Raw genomic sequence first — 15,101 nt, forward strand, 5'->3', positions numbered from 1 at the left:
AACCCCTCAATTATATTTTCATTTTTACTTTGAACTGAAAGAGTAAATGTGTCGCCCCGATCAGTGTAACATTTGTTGTATGTACTTGTTCCTCTTGTATTGAAGCATATGCTAACTCCTAGCGAAAACAGCATGGGTCGGCTGCGGCCTCCATATTGAGCGTGCTATGAATAGCGTTCCGAAGAGTGATTGGTGTACCTGTTTACTGTCTGATGGAGTGAAGGAGGAATTTCCACCCAAATGCGGAACAGGAAGAAAAGCCGATAGCTAAAAGCGTAATATCAAGTATTGATTGTCCAATACAAGATGCTGGAGCTTGTATCGTTTCTTAACCTTAGCAGGTGGCCAATAAATTTATCCCATTGAATAAGCGATAACGTAGGTCATTAAACTTCTCCCATGATCCCAACGCATTCGCAAAATAGAGCATATACTGCTGAAGAATCAGATCATCACCCAACAATAGAGTTTTACGTAGCTTTTCTGAACTATACTTTTTGCGCCTCTTACTCATGTGGCGGTTGAGACTGATGCGCACAGGCGAACAATGCTTTTAGATGACTCAGTACAAAGACACAGTACAATAGGCTCTCGAGAAGCCCCCGCTTCTACATGAACCATGAGCCTTTAGACCTCAAGCAGTCCCAGCAGCTCCTGGAGATATTTATCATATTTGCTTTGCGATTGGCTGAATTCTACTCGGCTCTCGGAAGTGAAAAAATACCACATGGTTAGATGCACGGGGATATTTTTTCGTATTTTGCGAAGCGGAAAGGATACACAAGCTGCTTAATCTGTGTCTTCTCCAAACCGCATTAGTAATAATATGCACGCGGGTATGCATGCGCCACAAGATAAGCTTCTCCTAAAGAGCCACAAGAGAGCCGTATGAATCTTCCCGCATATATGTAAACCAATATTTCCCAGTTGAATTATATCGCTGACAGGTCTGTCATTGTTTCGCACTTACCATGAGTGTGGCAAGATACATGCCCAAAAACTACTCGGGAAATCGGTTCGGGACATCGCCAAGACGCAGTGTGGCTTCCACTGTTTCTGATGGGCCAAGCTCAGTAAAATTGAATGAAACACAAGAAAATTTGCAAGAGCTCGAGAGATCTGACCAAATTGCTTTTTCAATTCTTCAATCGGTGCACAAAAGAGATGGAATGAAAATGGCCTGGGAGCTTTGATTCACTTTCTGGAAAACGCATCGATAAGTTTCTATACCTTTTATTTCAATTCTCGTCCCTTATTATCTTTTTTCTTCATTTCGTCGAGACGTTTGTACTATATACATTTGATAATGAGATCAATTCTATTTACATTGAAAACTGTGCGACTACATCCTCGTAGTATGAAGCAATTGCCCTCCTCTCTGCATTCTCTTCCTCCACTGCTTCCCAGCGCTCTGAAAGCTGATGTGGGGGGAGTTCCTTGCTTTTTTGCGCAACAAACTTTTCTGCATCTTCGTGTTTATATTGCATAACTTCCCCCAAAACTAGCCTCGTGATGTTGCCAACAGTTACTCCAATCTGCTTGGACCAGTCTGATCCTTTCCGCAATGAACGCTTGACCCATTGATCATAATTCACCTTGTACCACCCCCAAATAATGTCCTTTATCACTGTTTCGTAATGATACTTGAATCCAATCAAAGCGAACTCGATTAATTTGGAGTCAATGTTATTGTTAACAAAGTGCAATGTTTTAGAGAGTAACTCTGGTTTAGTGGTGAATGAAAGAGAAGAAACAGCGGCAGTCTGAAGATCTTGGATGCTACCATTGGAGTGCTTCAAGTAAGAGACATTCGAGTTCTTCACAAGGTTAAGAATTTGCTTATATTCGTTCATATTAGCATTCATCATGGTAACATTGAACATACTTGTGAACAATTCCTTAGGAATGAACTTATTAGAGACCCCTGAATTGAAAAAACTCTTGAATATCTTTTTGCAAACCAGCTGACTCTCTTTACTAGCACTTGCAAGCTGAAGGACCATGTTTCTAACCTGGTACTCCAGAACATCGTATTCGTTTCCTGAGTCCAAAACCAAATCCCATCCTCCCAATTTATTGAAAAGCTTCAAGCTGAACTTATCCAACCACCTTTTAAACTCAATGTATCTTGAGAAATGAACAAATGTCGTGTTTACTACCTCCAAATAGTCCAATGCACATCTCAATACATTAAAATCATCTTCCCACTCTTCACAAGCAAGTGCGTCACAAATATTGAGGAGAGTCATTAACTGGTTAGAACCAAAAAGTTCCGCATCAATACTTGGCTCAGGTTGGCCCAATATTTTACCATAGTCATTGATGATTCCGAATAAATCAAGAGAGGGCAACATATTGGAAGCCACGTTCTTCAAAACAATTGGCACAAACTTCGGATCATAAACAGTCCTGTAATAAAACAGTTTATTCGCATTGACGCTGATTAAAGAGGATGGCACAATATCCACTTCCATTGATCTGTCAGAAAGAATTAGATTGACTAGTTTTACCTCCTTAGTTTCAGTCAAAATTTTTAGTGACAACGGCACATGAAACGGTGGATTTTCAAGACCCACGTTATTGACATCGTCATTGAAGAAAAATCGATTTTGTTCAAATTTAATTTTATCACCACTGATTTTAACTTTCACTAATGGATAGCCTTCATATTGAGTCCATGTTTGAACAAAGGTTAAAAGATCGACCGAGAGATACAGATTCAATTGTTGCCATAACTCAAAGGGCTTGATAGTTTGGTGCTTGCACCCTTCTAAAACGTTCTTCAACGCCAGGAAAAAACCTTTGAAAGACTCCTCATTGCGTTCGAATTTGAAAAGGCTTGCTATCATATTCACTAATATCATACCCTTTTCATAAGCATCTCTCTCAAATATGGAATTTGTCCGAGAATCCTTATTGAGTCTCAATTTCATCATGTGCTCATGAAGACTAGGAATACGGTTCTGAAGAAGACAATCTTTGTCCATGAAGGATTCCATCAGAATTACTCTGTCAATCTCGTAATCTGCGAAGTCTGAATTTTCAATCTTTGCCAAGGATAAAAGGTAATTTCCAACCCATGTAGCAAAAGCTTCGATCAACCACATATATTTCCAATCATCCAAAGTCACCAAGTTACCGATCCATTGATGGGTCAATTGATGGGCAATGAGTTGCCGTACTTGGAATTTTCCGCTGTCATCAGCATTGTTTGCATCCATCAATACACTGTTTCTGAAAATGGTAACCATACCCCAATTTTCCATAACTCCGTCGCTCAAAAATGGAAGGGTTACGATATCAAACTTTTCTAAAGGATACTGAACGCCAAGCGTGTCAACAAATTTGGGAAGAAGAGCTTCAGCTACCTTAAGAGCATAATTGATCAAAGGACCATCGCCTTTGGTAACAAATGCTCGTATAGGAATTGAGCTGTCCAAACATTCGACACATTCAAGGTCACCAATAACAAACCCAAAGATGGAAGGAGAGATTGGAGGAGTGGGTTTGAATTCAAAGACGGAGTTCTCTGTCATATCAACAATAGTAGTCCTTTCGAGTAGCGCATTTGAGACAGCTTTAAACAGCGATTTCGTGGTGATGGTGAGTTTGATTGGCACTTTGATCACAAGTTCATCAATAACAGGGAAGATAGTACGACATCCAAATGGCTGACAATGGGTAGCTATGACAAAGTTATCTGACTTACCTTCAATACTGTCTGAGTAGTTTGTCTTGAACACGCCGTAAGTGTCATCATTAAAGGTTTTGATACTGTTGATACAACCCATGAATGAGATTGTGACAGTTGGCGATGCTTTTTCAGTGATTTGAGACATTACAACTTCTGAAGTGGAGAGGGAAATCATCATGCGATCACGTAATGTGACAATTTTCAATGGAATTGAGCCAACATCACTCATTTGCAAAGTTGCTTTCATGACAACGAGTTTGTGAGCATGAAGGATCATGGAAAATGTTGATGAATCTTCGACACATTGATCGTTTTTAGTCAATGGAATCACCACCGACCCCGAAAAATTCGGTTTGGAGTGATCCACCGAAACTTTCAAGTCATATGATTTGGGGAGAAATGCATTCACTAGTACAAGAGAACTAGCGATTCCTGCTTCAGAAGACATGTACGATTTCAAACGATTGATACAAGTTGAAAATTTTAGTGAGGTTTCAGATTGTACAAACGCGCACGTGATTCAAATTTAGGTGTAAGAGGAACCGCTTCGAGCATTGAGAAATATTGGAAGCAAAAATCGATGGAAGAGAAATGAAAACATTAAAGGGAAAAATTATAGCAGAATATGCGGGACAACCAGTCACGGTCAAAGAGGATCTAGCCGGCTAGAACATTTATCGAAGTATGCGCGTACTGTTATAAGCTCACCGCACAGCCACAACATTGTTAGGTATCAACTCCTCAAGTGGCTAGCTCTTTTTTTAATAACCGACCACTATTCATCCCAGTAGATATTTAAAAGAAGCAAAGAGCAATGCGTGGAAGTAAAAAATGCAAAAAGCACAGGGAAAAATATAAAAAAAAAAGGAAAAATACGCAGGAAGGAAACAACGAAAGGAAGAGAAACCAAAACAAACATCCTGTTCGGTTGGGCAGAGAAGGTGCGGCTGAATACCAGTTGAAGCATCTGCAGGTCTTAGCCATTTGAGGGCAACGGAAGATACGGTGTGGCTGCCTGAGATGAGCCTCAACCACGCAACAGGTCTATCTTCTATTCACTTCCATACACTTATGGAGTTCCTGGTGGACAGCTACCTGACTGGAAAGACTACCACAAGAGTGACTAAGGCAATGTCGAATTCGATCTAATTCTGCGAAGGGGCTGTGCGTGCAGGAATGCATTAACCATAATCATACAACTGTCCTGTACTTTGAAGGTTTTATGGCATGACTTGTCCAATACCTTGAGACGAAAATGATACACGGAAGCAATAATAACGACTGAAACATAGAAGCATGCGTGTAAACGGAGAATGTTCCAGCTTTTAATCTTCAGCAGCGTCGCGTAGTTGTCACGGGCGAGTTTGAGGCACTGCAGTTCGCAGACAGGGTCTTTTTCTCCCTTGGGTACGCATCTATTGTTCACAGACGATTCTGGCCAAGGGCGCACAGCGACACAAGAAAAGGGCGGCCTTTGCATTGTAGACAATGAGATCCGCGGCAAGGAAGTATGAAGACCGCATTTAACGACATACCCTTTATGGAGGCTGAACATTACGCACGACATATATAGGCGGGAGCCGATAACATGTTAGGACGAAATTAGCCGTGGATCCTGCATTGGTTGCTAGGGTATAAATAGGTGCCGTGTAGTCATCGCCACCCCTGGTGGGTTATTGTTTTTCAGTGTATATTCTATCACCAACCACTAAACGTTTTACAAATTCCACAATGGGTATCAAAGACAAGTTGAAGAGAACCTCCAAGTACTTCGTGAACGAGCCTAAGGAAAACGGCAGCGAGCCAAAGGAGGTTGACAGCAAGCAGACGGAGCCAACTACTGAAGCCGCGCCAGTTGACGCCGCTGAACCAGCCACAGAAACTGTGGAAGGTGACGCCACAAAAGCGACCGAGTCCGACGCCCTCCCTCTCCCTGAAGTGGGTGTGACTGATGAACACGACCTTGGTGATGCTGTTGATGCCGCTGCCAAGACAGAAGCTTCTCCTGAGGAGACTGCTCCTGAAGCTGTGCCAGCCACGGAGGCTGAGACTGGAGAAGGTGCTGTGGAGGCTGAAGCTGCCCAACCTGCAACCGAAGAAGCAGAGGCTGACAAGGCAGAGAAGGCAGCTGACGATGTGCAAAAGGCCCCAAGCTCCAAAGAAAAGAAGAATGACTTCCTCAAGAAGTTGTTGCAGAAGTTCAGAAGACCTGCCAAGTCCACTTAAGATATCCTATCTCCCCTGTCCGATCACCGAGCTACTAATGCGTAATCCTCTCCGCACATATTTGTTTGTTGTAATATAATGCTTTAGGTGTTTTCTTCTGTAGAGTTTCGTTCGCCTTTATTGACTTTGTCGGTTCATCACTTTCGCCTTTACTTAAGACAAAAAGAGACGCAATCTAAGCGCGGTTATTCTATCTTCAGACTACCAAACGGTTGCAAAAAGATTCCACGTGTTCAACGTGTTTCCAAGGACAAAATTATGAGGTTACCTACACGGCTTTACTCTTTGGTCTCCTGTACAATTTGTTCATCGACGAGTTGCCCAGAAAATGATCCGCTCTTCTCCGCATTCTCCATTTCGCGACCTGACATAACATTATAGCCACCCTATACAGCCGATGTCATCTGACCAAGGCGCCTAACCCCCAATCACGCGATAGGACAGGTTGCATCTAAAACAACTTGGGAACAAACAAGAAATTCCTTCACGTGACAAGAGCTCCTGCTCTTATCACCGCATGGACAATTTACTTTGAAAACAAAAAGAAAAAGTCTAAGAAATGTAAAAGAATGAAAAGAAGACTTTGTTTTCATGGTCGCAATGTTTACAGTGTGAGATTACTTTGCTGTTTAATGTCATGCTTAATCAGGTCACCCGCGCCAATACGTAGGTCGTGCGAAACTCACAAATTGCCCGTCGCTTTGTGATCTCCGTTCATCACCTCAAAATTTCCTCCTTCCAGCTTCTCGCGTTAACTCTGTGCCCCACAACATTCAGCAGAAGGCACAGGTCCCTTGTTTGATCAAACATCTCTATCTGGTTTCACTTTTTCCCCTACCGGTGAACCTATTTTCCCTTCTTCTTTTTCGTGACGGTAAACTACGGTATCTGCTACAAATCAGAACATCCCTAGAATATTCCACACGCACACACACACAAAAAAAGAAAAGGTTTTTGGAATCTAATAGGTGGTTTTCGAATCATATTTACCACCCTACAATACTTACATGAACAACAATCTCGCTTCTCATCAAGCCAGAGTTGAGACGAAAACGATGGATTTGAGGGTAGGGAAGAAATATCGCATTGGCCGGAAAATTGGTTCTGGATCCTTCGGTGACATTTATTTGGGAACAAATATCATATCTGGAGAGGAAGTCGCAATCAAATTAGAGAATGTGAAAGCGAAACACCCACAATTGGAGTACGAAGCCAAGGTTTACAAGGCCTTAAGTGGCGGTGTCGGAATTCCTTTCGTCAGATGGTACGGAACAGAATGCGACTACAACGCCATGGTAATCGACCTTTTGGGTCCATCTTTAGAAGATCTATTCAATTACTGCAACAGGAAGTTCACGTACAAGACTGTGTTACTTTTGGCAGACCAGCTTATTTGCAGAATCGAATACATTCATGCAAGGTGTTTCATTCACAGAGATATCAAACCAGATAATTTTTTAATGGGAATTGGAAGGCGAGGCTCTCAAGTCAATGTCATTGATTTTGGCTTGGCAAAGAAATACAGAGATCCAAGAACCCACTTACATATTCCTTACAGGGAGAACAAGAACTTAACTGGTACTGCAAGATATGCCTCCGTGAATACACACTTGGGAATAGAGCAATCTAGAAGAGATGATTTGGAGAGTTTGGGCTACGTCTTGATATACTTTTGCAGAGGTTCCTTGCCATGGCAAGGATTGAAGGCTGCTACAAAGAGGCAAAAGTATGATAGGATTATGGAAAAGAAGATGACGATTCCTAATGATGTGTTAACGAAAGGGTTGCCTGGCGAGTTCTTAGAATACATGAATTATGTCAAGAATTTGAGGTTTGACGACAAGCCAGACTACCCTTACTTGAGAAAGTTATTCAGAGATTTGTTCAAGAGAGAAAACTACAGGTACGATTATGTGTTTGACTGGACCTTGTATAAGTTTCAGCAGGAAAGGCAGAGGGAGCAGTACAAGATAGGTGATGGCCAAAATGACCCTCACCAAGCTAATCAGCAATATCAAAATCAAAACCAGCCGCAACAACAACAACATCAAATACAACAACAGCAGCAACAACAGCAACAGCCATCACCACAACAACAGGAAAACCCTAATCAACTATCTCAGCAGCATCTGTCTCAAAAGCAACAACAACAGGTATCTAATCCACTAGCTGTTCAGTCATCTCAACAAGTCCCAGCTTCACTCGTGCAACCTTCCCAGCAACAGGGCTTCCACCGCCAGGTTCAAGGTGAAGGAAGTATGCCGTTAAACAGGTTCAATGACGGTCTTTACCAGCAATCATTTGAACAAGGAGATGTACAGAAAGGAAACAAAAATCCAAACCCAACCTGGATTTGATAGTATACACGCTTCACGATCAAGGGCATGGTTTAATATTGGGAATGATCGATGCAAGCTTATTTTGCATTCATTGTATCGCAATCGCAATTCATACTATATGGGAGTAAATTTATAATACATAAAGCGATTATTCAATCAACATTCTCACCTCCTGTAGCAGGAACATCTGTTGTCGTTGTTTCCTTGTTCTCCAATCCATTATTGAAGGCCGCACCTAAAAAGTCAAAAATATGCTTCCCTTCTTTGGTAGCAGCGCCTGATCCTTTAAAAGTATCAAGAAATTCAAAGAATCCATGAAACACGTTCTCTTTCGTTTCCTCAGAGTAGATCTTGTCGTAAATGTTCTTCATCTTAAACTCATTCATTTCCTTCTCATACCTAGAGAAGTCGATTTTATTGTAACCCATATCAGCCAACTTTTCATTGTACGTTTCGTAAACGGGGCATTCCAATAACAATCCCAATGCTGGCGCCTTTGGTATATTTATTTTGGCAGGGCCAAAACAATCGCTAATACGAGTAATTGGACAGCCGGTCCTAACAACCAAAGATGCCATACAAATCATTTTCCGAATTTGGTGCAACATGAAGGACTGACCATGGATCTTGATGGAAATCCACTCCGTGCCTTCAATAATGAAAGGATCCGAAACTGAAGTACCTTTCATAAACCGGCGAGCGCTTGGATCCTTGTAAGTCTTCCCCAAGGTGAAGTTGTGGAAATTATGAGAACCCTCGTATTGCTTCATCGCATTTCTGAACAAATCAAGCTTTTCAGAGTTCACCCTGTACTCTCTTCTGCAAGCGTTTTCGATGCCTCTTATGTTCTTTACTAATTTCCCCCAATCAGATACTTCACCGCTTTCATCATAGTATTCCTTTTTCGAGTCTTTATCAAATCCTGCTTCCGAAGTTTTTTCAAACACCTGTTCCAAATCTTCTTGTGTTACACCGCTCTCAACGATTCTCTTTCTTGTAGTCTCCCACCACTCGACGTCAGGATCATTCCGAAGAACTCCAGGATGTTCAGCCCTGCTTGCCTCAATAAGATTGTATAAACTGCTCTTTGGTCTTGGAGGTAATAAACTATGCGTAGGTAACAAATACTCATAAACTCTAGAAGAACATAATTTTCTGCAATCAAAAGAACGGTTAACCCGCTCAATACCCCACAAACGTATTTTTTCTGGAAGATGACTGTTGATTTTGTGCATGATGTCCTCGTCTTCTAAGATAAGCTTACAAGAGATCACATTACCGGCTGCATGAACACCCTTGTCTGTTCTAGCTGCTCTCATAAAGCCATTTTTTTTCAAGTCAGTAGAATTTTCCTGTGATACGGCACCTGCTGCAATGAAAGCTTTGAAAATTTCTGCTTCAATAGTCTTGACGTCTGGATTATTCTGTATTTGCATACCATTGTACCCAGTTCCACAATATCCAATCATACAAGCAACCTTCTTTTTTGGCTTTCTCTCTGACTTGGGGAGCGGGTTTCCTTGCTCATCTAATCTAGGAGTCCACTCACTGAATTGTTAGTCATTGCATGATATTTCGGTTTGTCTCTCCACGAGAAAAGTAAACTTACCTACGTATTCTTATTGTCTCTTTTCGAGAAGGCTTTTGGCTTTGCGCTGTCATTTCCGTCAGCGCTTTGCTTAGGCTTTTTGGAAACAACCGAAGGAGATTCTGTGCTTTCAGCCACAACGTCATCTCCTGGCGCAATTCTTTTCTCTTGTACCATCTTATCAAGTTTCAGAAAAAACTTCAAGTCATCGCTAGGAAATTTGGAGCGAGATGTACGGGTGAAAAGTTTGATGAGTTCAACCAAAATCTTGTTGATAGAGTTAGGTGTAAAAGCAGTGAGTGACTACATGAATTAGAAACTAACATCTAGAAGTATATTGAGACTACTTCTTGTCGAATTATAGAATTTGAGGAGAAATACTTGAAGGATCCTTTCAAGAAGATGCGCACGTGACCACACTTTAGAGTGCAAAAAAAAATTCGAGATGACCTTTACGTTGCCAGAACTTTGTCCACCAAAACGAGATGAGGTCTTTAACGGAGGAAGAAACAAAGGTCGTATTTGAAAAGTTGGCGAACTATATTGGCAGAAATATCTCGTTCTTGATTGACAACCCCACAAATCCCCACGTTTTCAGACTACAAAAAGATAGAGTCTACTATGTGTCTGAGACCGTCGCTAAGTTCGCTACGTCCGTTTCCAGAGATAGGTTAATGTCTCTTGGAACTTGTTTCGGAAAGTTCACCAAAACAGGAAAGTTCAGATTGCATATCACATCTTTGCCCTATTTGGCCCAATACGCTAAATTCAAGATTTGGATCAAAGCTAACGGTGAAATGCCTTTCTTATATGGTAATCATGTATTGAAGGCACACGTTGGAAGGATGTCAGAAGATATCCCAGAACACGCGGGTGTCATTGTTTACTCAATGCATGATGTACCTCTTGGTTTTGGTATTTCTGCCAAGTCTACTACAGAAGCGAAAAACTTGCAACCTACCTCGATCGTTGCATTCAGACAAGGTGATATCGGTGAGTACTTGAGAGAGGAAGATACTTTGTTCACTTAGACCTTTCTCCTTGTTTCAATAAGTCATGGACTACTTCAGCTCATTTATTATACTGTAATTTTAGCATCCAATACATATACCGTCTCAGGAAACTTCTCCAATATATACATTTAATTCCTATATACATGCTAACTAGAAAACTAAGTGGTTAGATTTCAAGAGGGATCCTGGATTACCAGAGGAATGGAAGTATGTAGACTCCACAAGATTCTCTAGTTGAGCAGTAGGATCCGAGCATTCAACAAACTCACCAACCAATTTAGTCTCCTTATCCTGAACAGCACTTGAAGACTTGAAAGAATCCTTTGTTGGGTAATCTCTTATTTGTAAAGCACCACTTTCATTCCAGAAACTCAACAATGTTCTTGCTTGGTCTTTAGTGAAATTTTTCAAAAACAAGGGTTGTACACCCCCATTCAGAAGCATAGATTCAGCGAATTGCGAATCACATACCTTCTTCTTGTCGTATGGGTTGTGCTCCTCTAATCCTAAACCAACTCTCAATGTTTTACATTCGCCAAGGTCTTTGCTTTCAGCTAGCAAAACACCACCTTTGGAGAAGGAAAGTTCACCACTAACGAGTTGTTTGATTAAGTGGCCCACCTCAAACTGCGTGAAATGAATAGGCACCATGTTTGGATGGAAGTATTTTGTGTAAGCTTCCGCGATCAAGGCGTTAAAGTTGTCGATTGAGACCAAAACCGGGAACGTTTCAGAGTGTGCTTTCAATTCCTGAATCAAAAATTGAAAAGCGTCAGAAGGACCAACTAAACCAAAGTCATGGTTATGCAAAATAAAGTCATAAACAGTGTTTTCTCCCTTCTTCAAGTTGTACTCAACCTTCTTAGCGGTGAAGCTGATGTCTCTCGTTAAAGGCATTTTTTTGAACACTTCTTCGTTAGCAGCACGCAACTTTTTAATCCACCTCTTCGTGAACATTGGTTGTTGGTACTTTTTCATCTTTCTGTTCAAAATGTAATCACTCGAACCCTCAACTATCTTTTCTGGGTGATCGAGATGCATTAAAACGACATCCTTGTTAAACTTGGAAAGAGCCAATGCTTGAATTTGAGTGATCAAAGTAGATTTACCGACACCCTTCTCGCCGATCAAGCACAATCTGTTCTGGGCACTGGATTGATCCAACATTTCGAGGAAAATATTGTTCACTTCAATTGTGTTGTCGCTCACCAAAGAAACAGGTTCACGCAAAAGCTCATGATGTTGTAACTTCTTGAAAGATCCCAAATCAGTCAACTGTTTCTGCACTTGCGCGTCGAACTTGGTGATACTTGAGTGAAGAGATTTCACATTAGCAGTATCCAACGTGGCTAATTCGAGACTGGAGAGATCTTTAGCAAAATTTTCAAATTTTAGTTGTCTGACTGCATCTCTGAACTTCAAATGGGTCATACCACCCTTTTTCACCTTTTCTTTGGTCTCCTTCGATTTGAAACCTAACTTGACTTTTTTCTTTCCCGCAGGAGCAGCAGCATTCACAGAAGCAGAAAAGCTGAAGGATCTCAAGCTTGAAGAAAGAAATCCGACATGAACCTTTTGACAATAACTGGCTTTGGCAGCAGCTGATCTCAACATGGAGTCTCTGTTGTTTCGAACCTGTTAGGCTCGAGCGAAATTTTTCGTCTCAAATTAAGTCACGTGAATGTAGTCAGACGAATTTGGTGTTGTAAACGCTTACAACAAGGAAATTCTCTGGATTAAAGTAAATAATTGTAAGGTTATATTACAAGCAGAGTGTTTGCTAGCATCTTCGTCAGATACCCATGTTGCCATGGTAACAATTCCACCACCTGCTATGGAAAGCCAGGCCTAAAATGGAACTTCTACATACCTTAGGGCGAATATACGACAATGGCATACTGTGATTGAGAAACGTATATGGTATTATTGATTTCACGACACCAACACTCGAATGAAACGCTATTTTCTTCTGCGCCAGTAAAGTGTAGCCCTAAGAAATATTACTGAGTAAGTAGGCGCACTACTTTTCTAAAAAATGGCTGGTATTTAGGAAAATTTTTATGCGTCTTCTTAGGTACAAGAAAAAGGGAAAATGTGGTCAAAAGTGATGACAGAAATTTCACCATGAGATGTTTGAACCCTATTATCCGATGGCCTTTTGGTTTAAATTATTCTTTAGCGAGAACACAATTGCGGTTCTTTAGAACGAAGAAGAAGCAACCCAATTCAAGGCAGGGGAAGCTTTTAGATGCACCTGCCACTGAAAAGAAAAGTAAACTATTCGCCTTCGGGAACTTTGCTTCATTGCAAAGACCGGCAAAGAATGAAATCTCCAAATCTGAAACGGTTATCGAGAAAATCTCGAGTTTCAACTCGCTTCGAATTTTTCCCACCGTGCGGGCCGCAATGATCAAAGAAATTAAGGAGGGATATAACTTGAAAAGTACCTACGTGAAAAGTAAGGAGGAGTTAGAAATAAAGCCGTCTCCGGTTCAGGTTGCCGCAATCCGGAAAATTAATCAACCAAGGAAGGTTTCTGCAAAGCAATCAACAGCTGCAAACGGTAATGAGATTTTGAAAGAGTTGATACTTGAAAACGAATCAAAAAAGCTCAAGGTTTTCACAGTGGCCGCAGAAACTGGTTCAGGTAAGACCTGGGCATATTTGGCGTCTGTGTTTTCTAAGCTTAAGGAGGATGACGCGAATCTTTTTAACCGAAGCAAAAAACTTTACAGCGAAGCTAAACAGTTTGAAACCATTAGAGCTGTGATTTTGCTTCCGACTCACGAGTTGGTGGATCAAGTTTATGACACTGCTTTCCGTGCAAGTACCCTTCCAATAGATCTAGAGGAAGATGTTGGAGCCAAAATGCTTCAATCCTCTGGTTTCAAATCGTTTTTAGAGGCCGAAGGAACAAAAAACTTGGGGTTGAAAGTAGTGAAATGGGGATCGGGAGATTCCCATGAAAGGCTTTTTCAACTGGCACAAAAAGGTCGCATTGACGTCCTAGTGACTACCCCTGCCAAAATTCAAGGCTTAGCTAAGTTGACTAATATTCCAAGACAATTCCGACTTTTCAATTTTGTTGAGTACTGTGTGGTCGACGAAGCCGATACGCTTATGGACAACTCATGGTTCCCTGACACGTCTACTGTATTAAGAAGATTTAACAAACTAAAGGATCTCATTATGTGCTCAGCAACAATCCCGAAAGAGTTTAATAAAACCATGAAGAGCATGTTCAAAGATGAAAACTCGGTGATTTCTATTGTGACTCCTCTGGTTCATAAAATTCCCAAGCAAATCGTTTTGAAAGTCATTGATGCTCAACAGGCCCCTTATCATGGATCGAAATCGAGATGTTTAGCACAAGCACTCTATGCTATCTATAACGACGGAACTGAAGCCGGATATGTGAAGAGAATCTTGGTATTTGTCAATGAAAAGAAAGATGTTGAGCCTCTTGTGGAAACCCTCATAACAAAATATGGCCATCGGCAAGCTGATATTGTTGCTGTCACCGGGAAGGACTCTGCTGTCGAGCGAGGCGAAAAAATTGACTCATTTATTCGCCCTGCCACTTTGTTGGAGGATGACCCCGATGGCAGTAAAATAAAAGTTTTAGTAACTACAGACTTGTTAGCCCGAGGTTTAAATTTCCTGGGTATCAAGAATGTCATTCTAATGGATATTCCCAGATCTTCAGTGGATCTAATTCATCGTGTGGGAAGAACGGGGAGAATGAAGCAATCTGGAAGGGTTTTCATAATCATTGACAAGAAGTCAAAGAAATCCTGGATCAAAGGATTGCCTAGAGCTATAAAGGAAGGTACCACAATCGGTTAAATCTGATGACTATAGGATGGTGCTGATCTTCGAAAGGTATGTTTTTGTTCCTTTGTTTTTGATCGCATTAGCACTTTGGTGATGATTCAAAAGATTTTTTTAGACGTTAGACTTCCGAATATTCCTTGAGGATAAGTCTAAGATAGCTGATCATTGTTGCGTGCTTTCGTAGATAGTGATTTCCGCTACTAACAAATCCAGCAGATGCCATGTTATCATCCATGAATTTTGTGTTTATAAATCTTCAAAGGGTATGTTTTTATTTTTTATTTTCGAGTGAGCTCTATTGGTCATATGATGAACAATCTTGATTTAGAACGCTTGACTTCCTAATTTCATTGAGGATACCGTCTTGATTATTAATTATCTGATTATGTACACTATAGCTCCCATTT

General features: G+C 41.0%; 8 protein-coding genes across 8 annotated transcripts; 5 read left to right on the plus strand and 3 right to left on the minus strand. All coding sequences in view use genetic code 12, as the record gives it.

Annotated features, from left to right (window-relative positions):
- Positions 1 to 971: 971 nt before the first annotated feature.
- FOB63_002426 (uncharacterized protein) lies at positions 972 to 1,193 on the plus strand (the record flags this gene model as incomplete). Its single annotated transcript, XM_066102236.1, has 1 exon — positions 972 to 1,193. One exon carries the CDS (start codon positions 972 to 974, stop codon positions 1,191 to 1,193), a length of 222 nt encoding a protein of 73 aa, XP_065958386.1.
- A 129-nt stretch (positions 1,194 to 1,322) lies between these two features.
- On the minus strand, positions 1,323 to 4,142 carry FOB63_002427 (uncharacterized protein; the record flags this gene model as incomplete). The annotated part of the gene is made up of 1 exon (XM_002616524.1): positions 1,323 to 4,142. The coding sequence occupies one exon, from the start codon at positions 4,140 to 4,142 to the stop codon at positions 1,323 to 1,325; it is 2,820 nt and encodes a 939-aa protein (XP_002616570.1).
- A 1,283-nt stretch (positions 4,143 to 5,425) lies between these two features.
- Positions 5,426 to 5,920, plus strand: FOB63_002428 (uncharacterized protein; the record flags this gene model as incomplete). The annotated part of the gene is made up of 1 exon (XM_002616523.1): positions 5,426 to 5,920. One exon carries the CDS (start codon positions 5,426 to 5,428, stop codon positions 5,918 to 5,920), a length of 495 nt encoding a protein of 164 aa, XP_002616569.1.
- Positions 5,921 to 6,927: 1,007 nt separating this feature from the next.
- HRR25 (serine/threonine protein kinase) lies at positions 6,928 to 8,277 on the plus strand (the record flags this gene model as incomplete). Its single annotated transcript, XM_002616522.1, has 1 exon — positions 6,928 to 8,277. One exon carries the CDS (start codon positions 6,928 to 6,930, stop codon positions 8,275 to 8,277), a length of 1,350 nt encoding a protein of 449 aa, XP_002616568.1.
- Positions 8,278 to 8,411: 134 nt separating this feature from the next.
- FOB63_002430 (pseudouridine synthase) lies at positions 8,412 to 10,024 on the minus strand (the record flags this gene model as incomplete). Its single annotated transcript, XM_002616521.2, has 2 exons — positions 8,412 to 9,807; positions 9,873 to 10,024. The coding sequence occupies 2 exons, from the start codon at positions 10,022 to 10,024 to the stop codon at positions 8,412 to 8,414; spliced, it is 1,548 nt and encodes a 515-aa protein (XP_002616567.2).
- A 308-nt stretch (positions 10,025 to 10,332) lies between these two features.
- On the plus strand, positions 10,333 to 10,878 carry NIP7 (ribosome biosynthesis protein; the record flags this gene model as incomplete). Its single annotated transcript, XM_002616519.1, has 1 exon — positions 10,333 to 10,878. One exon carries the CDS (start codon positions 10,333 to 10,335, stop codon positions 10,876 to 10,878), a length of 546 nt encoding a protein of 181 aa, XP_002616565.1.
- Positions 10,879 to 11,010: 132 nt separating this feature from the next.
- FOB63_002432 (mitochondrial 37S ribosomal protein mS29) lies at positions 11,011 to 12,474 on the minus strand (the record flags this gene model as incomplete). Its single annotated transcript, XM_002616518.2, has 1 exon — positions 11,011 to 12,474. The coding sequence occupies one exon, from the start codon at positions 12,472 to 12,474 to the stop codon at positions 11,011 to 11,013; it is 1,464 nt and encodes a 487-aa protein (XP_002616564.2).
- A 510-nt stretch (positions 12,475 to 12,984) lies between these two features.
- Positions 12,985 to 14,706, plus strand: FOB63_002433 (ATP-dependent RNA helicase; the record flags this gene model as incomplete). The annotated part of the gene is made up of 1 exon (XM_002616517.1): positions 12,985 to 14,706. One exon carries the CDS (start codon positions 12,985 to 12,987, stop codon positions 14,704 to 14,706), a length of 1,722 nt encoding a protein of 573 aa, XP_002616563.1.
- Positions 14,707 to 15,101: the final 395 nt, after the last annotated feature.

The sequence above is a fragment of the Clavispora lusitaniae genome, assembly GCF_014636115.1.
Source record: "Clavispora lusitaniae strain FDAARGOS_655 chromosome Unknown tig00000078_pilon, whole genome shotgun sequence".
In the NCBI taxonomy this organism is placed as follows: domain Eukaryota; kingdom Fungi; phylum Ascomycota; class Pichiomycetes; order Serinales; family Metschnikowiaceae; genus Clavispora; species Clavispora lusitaniae.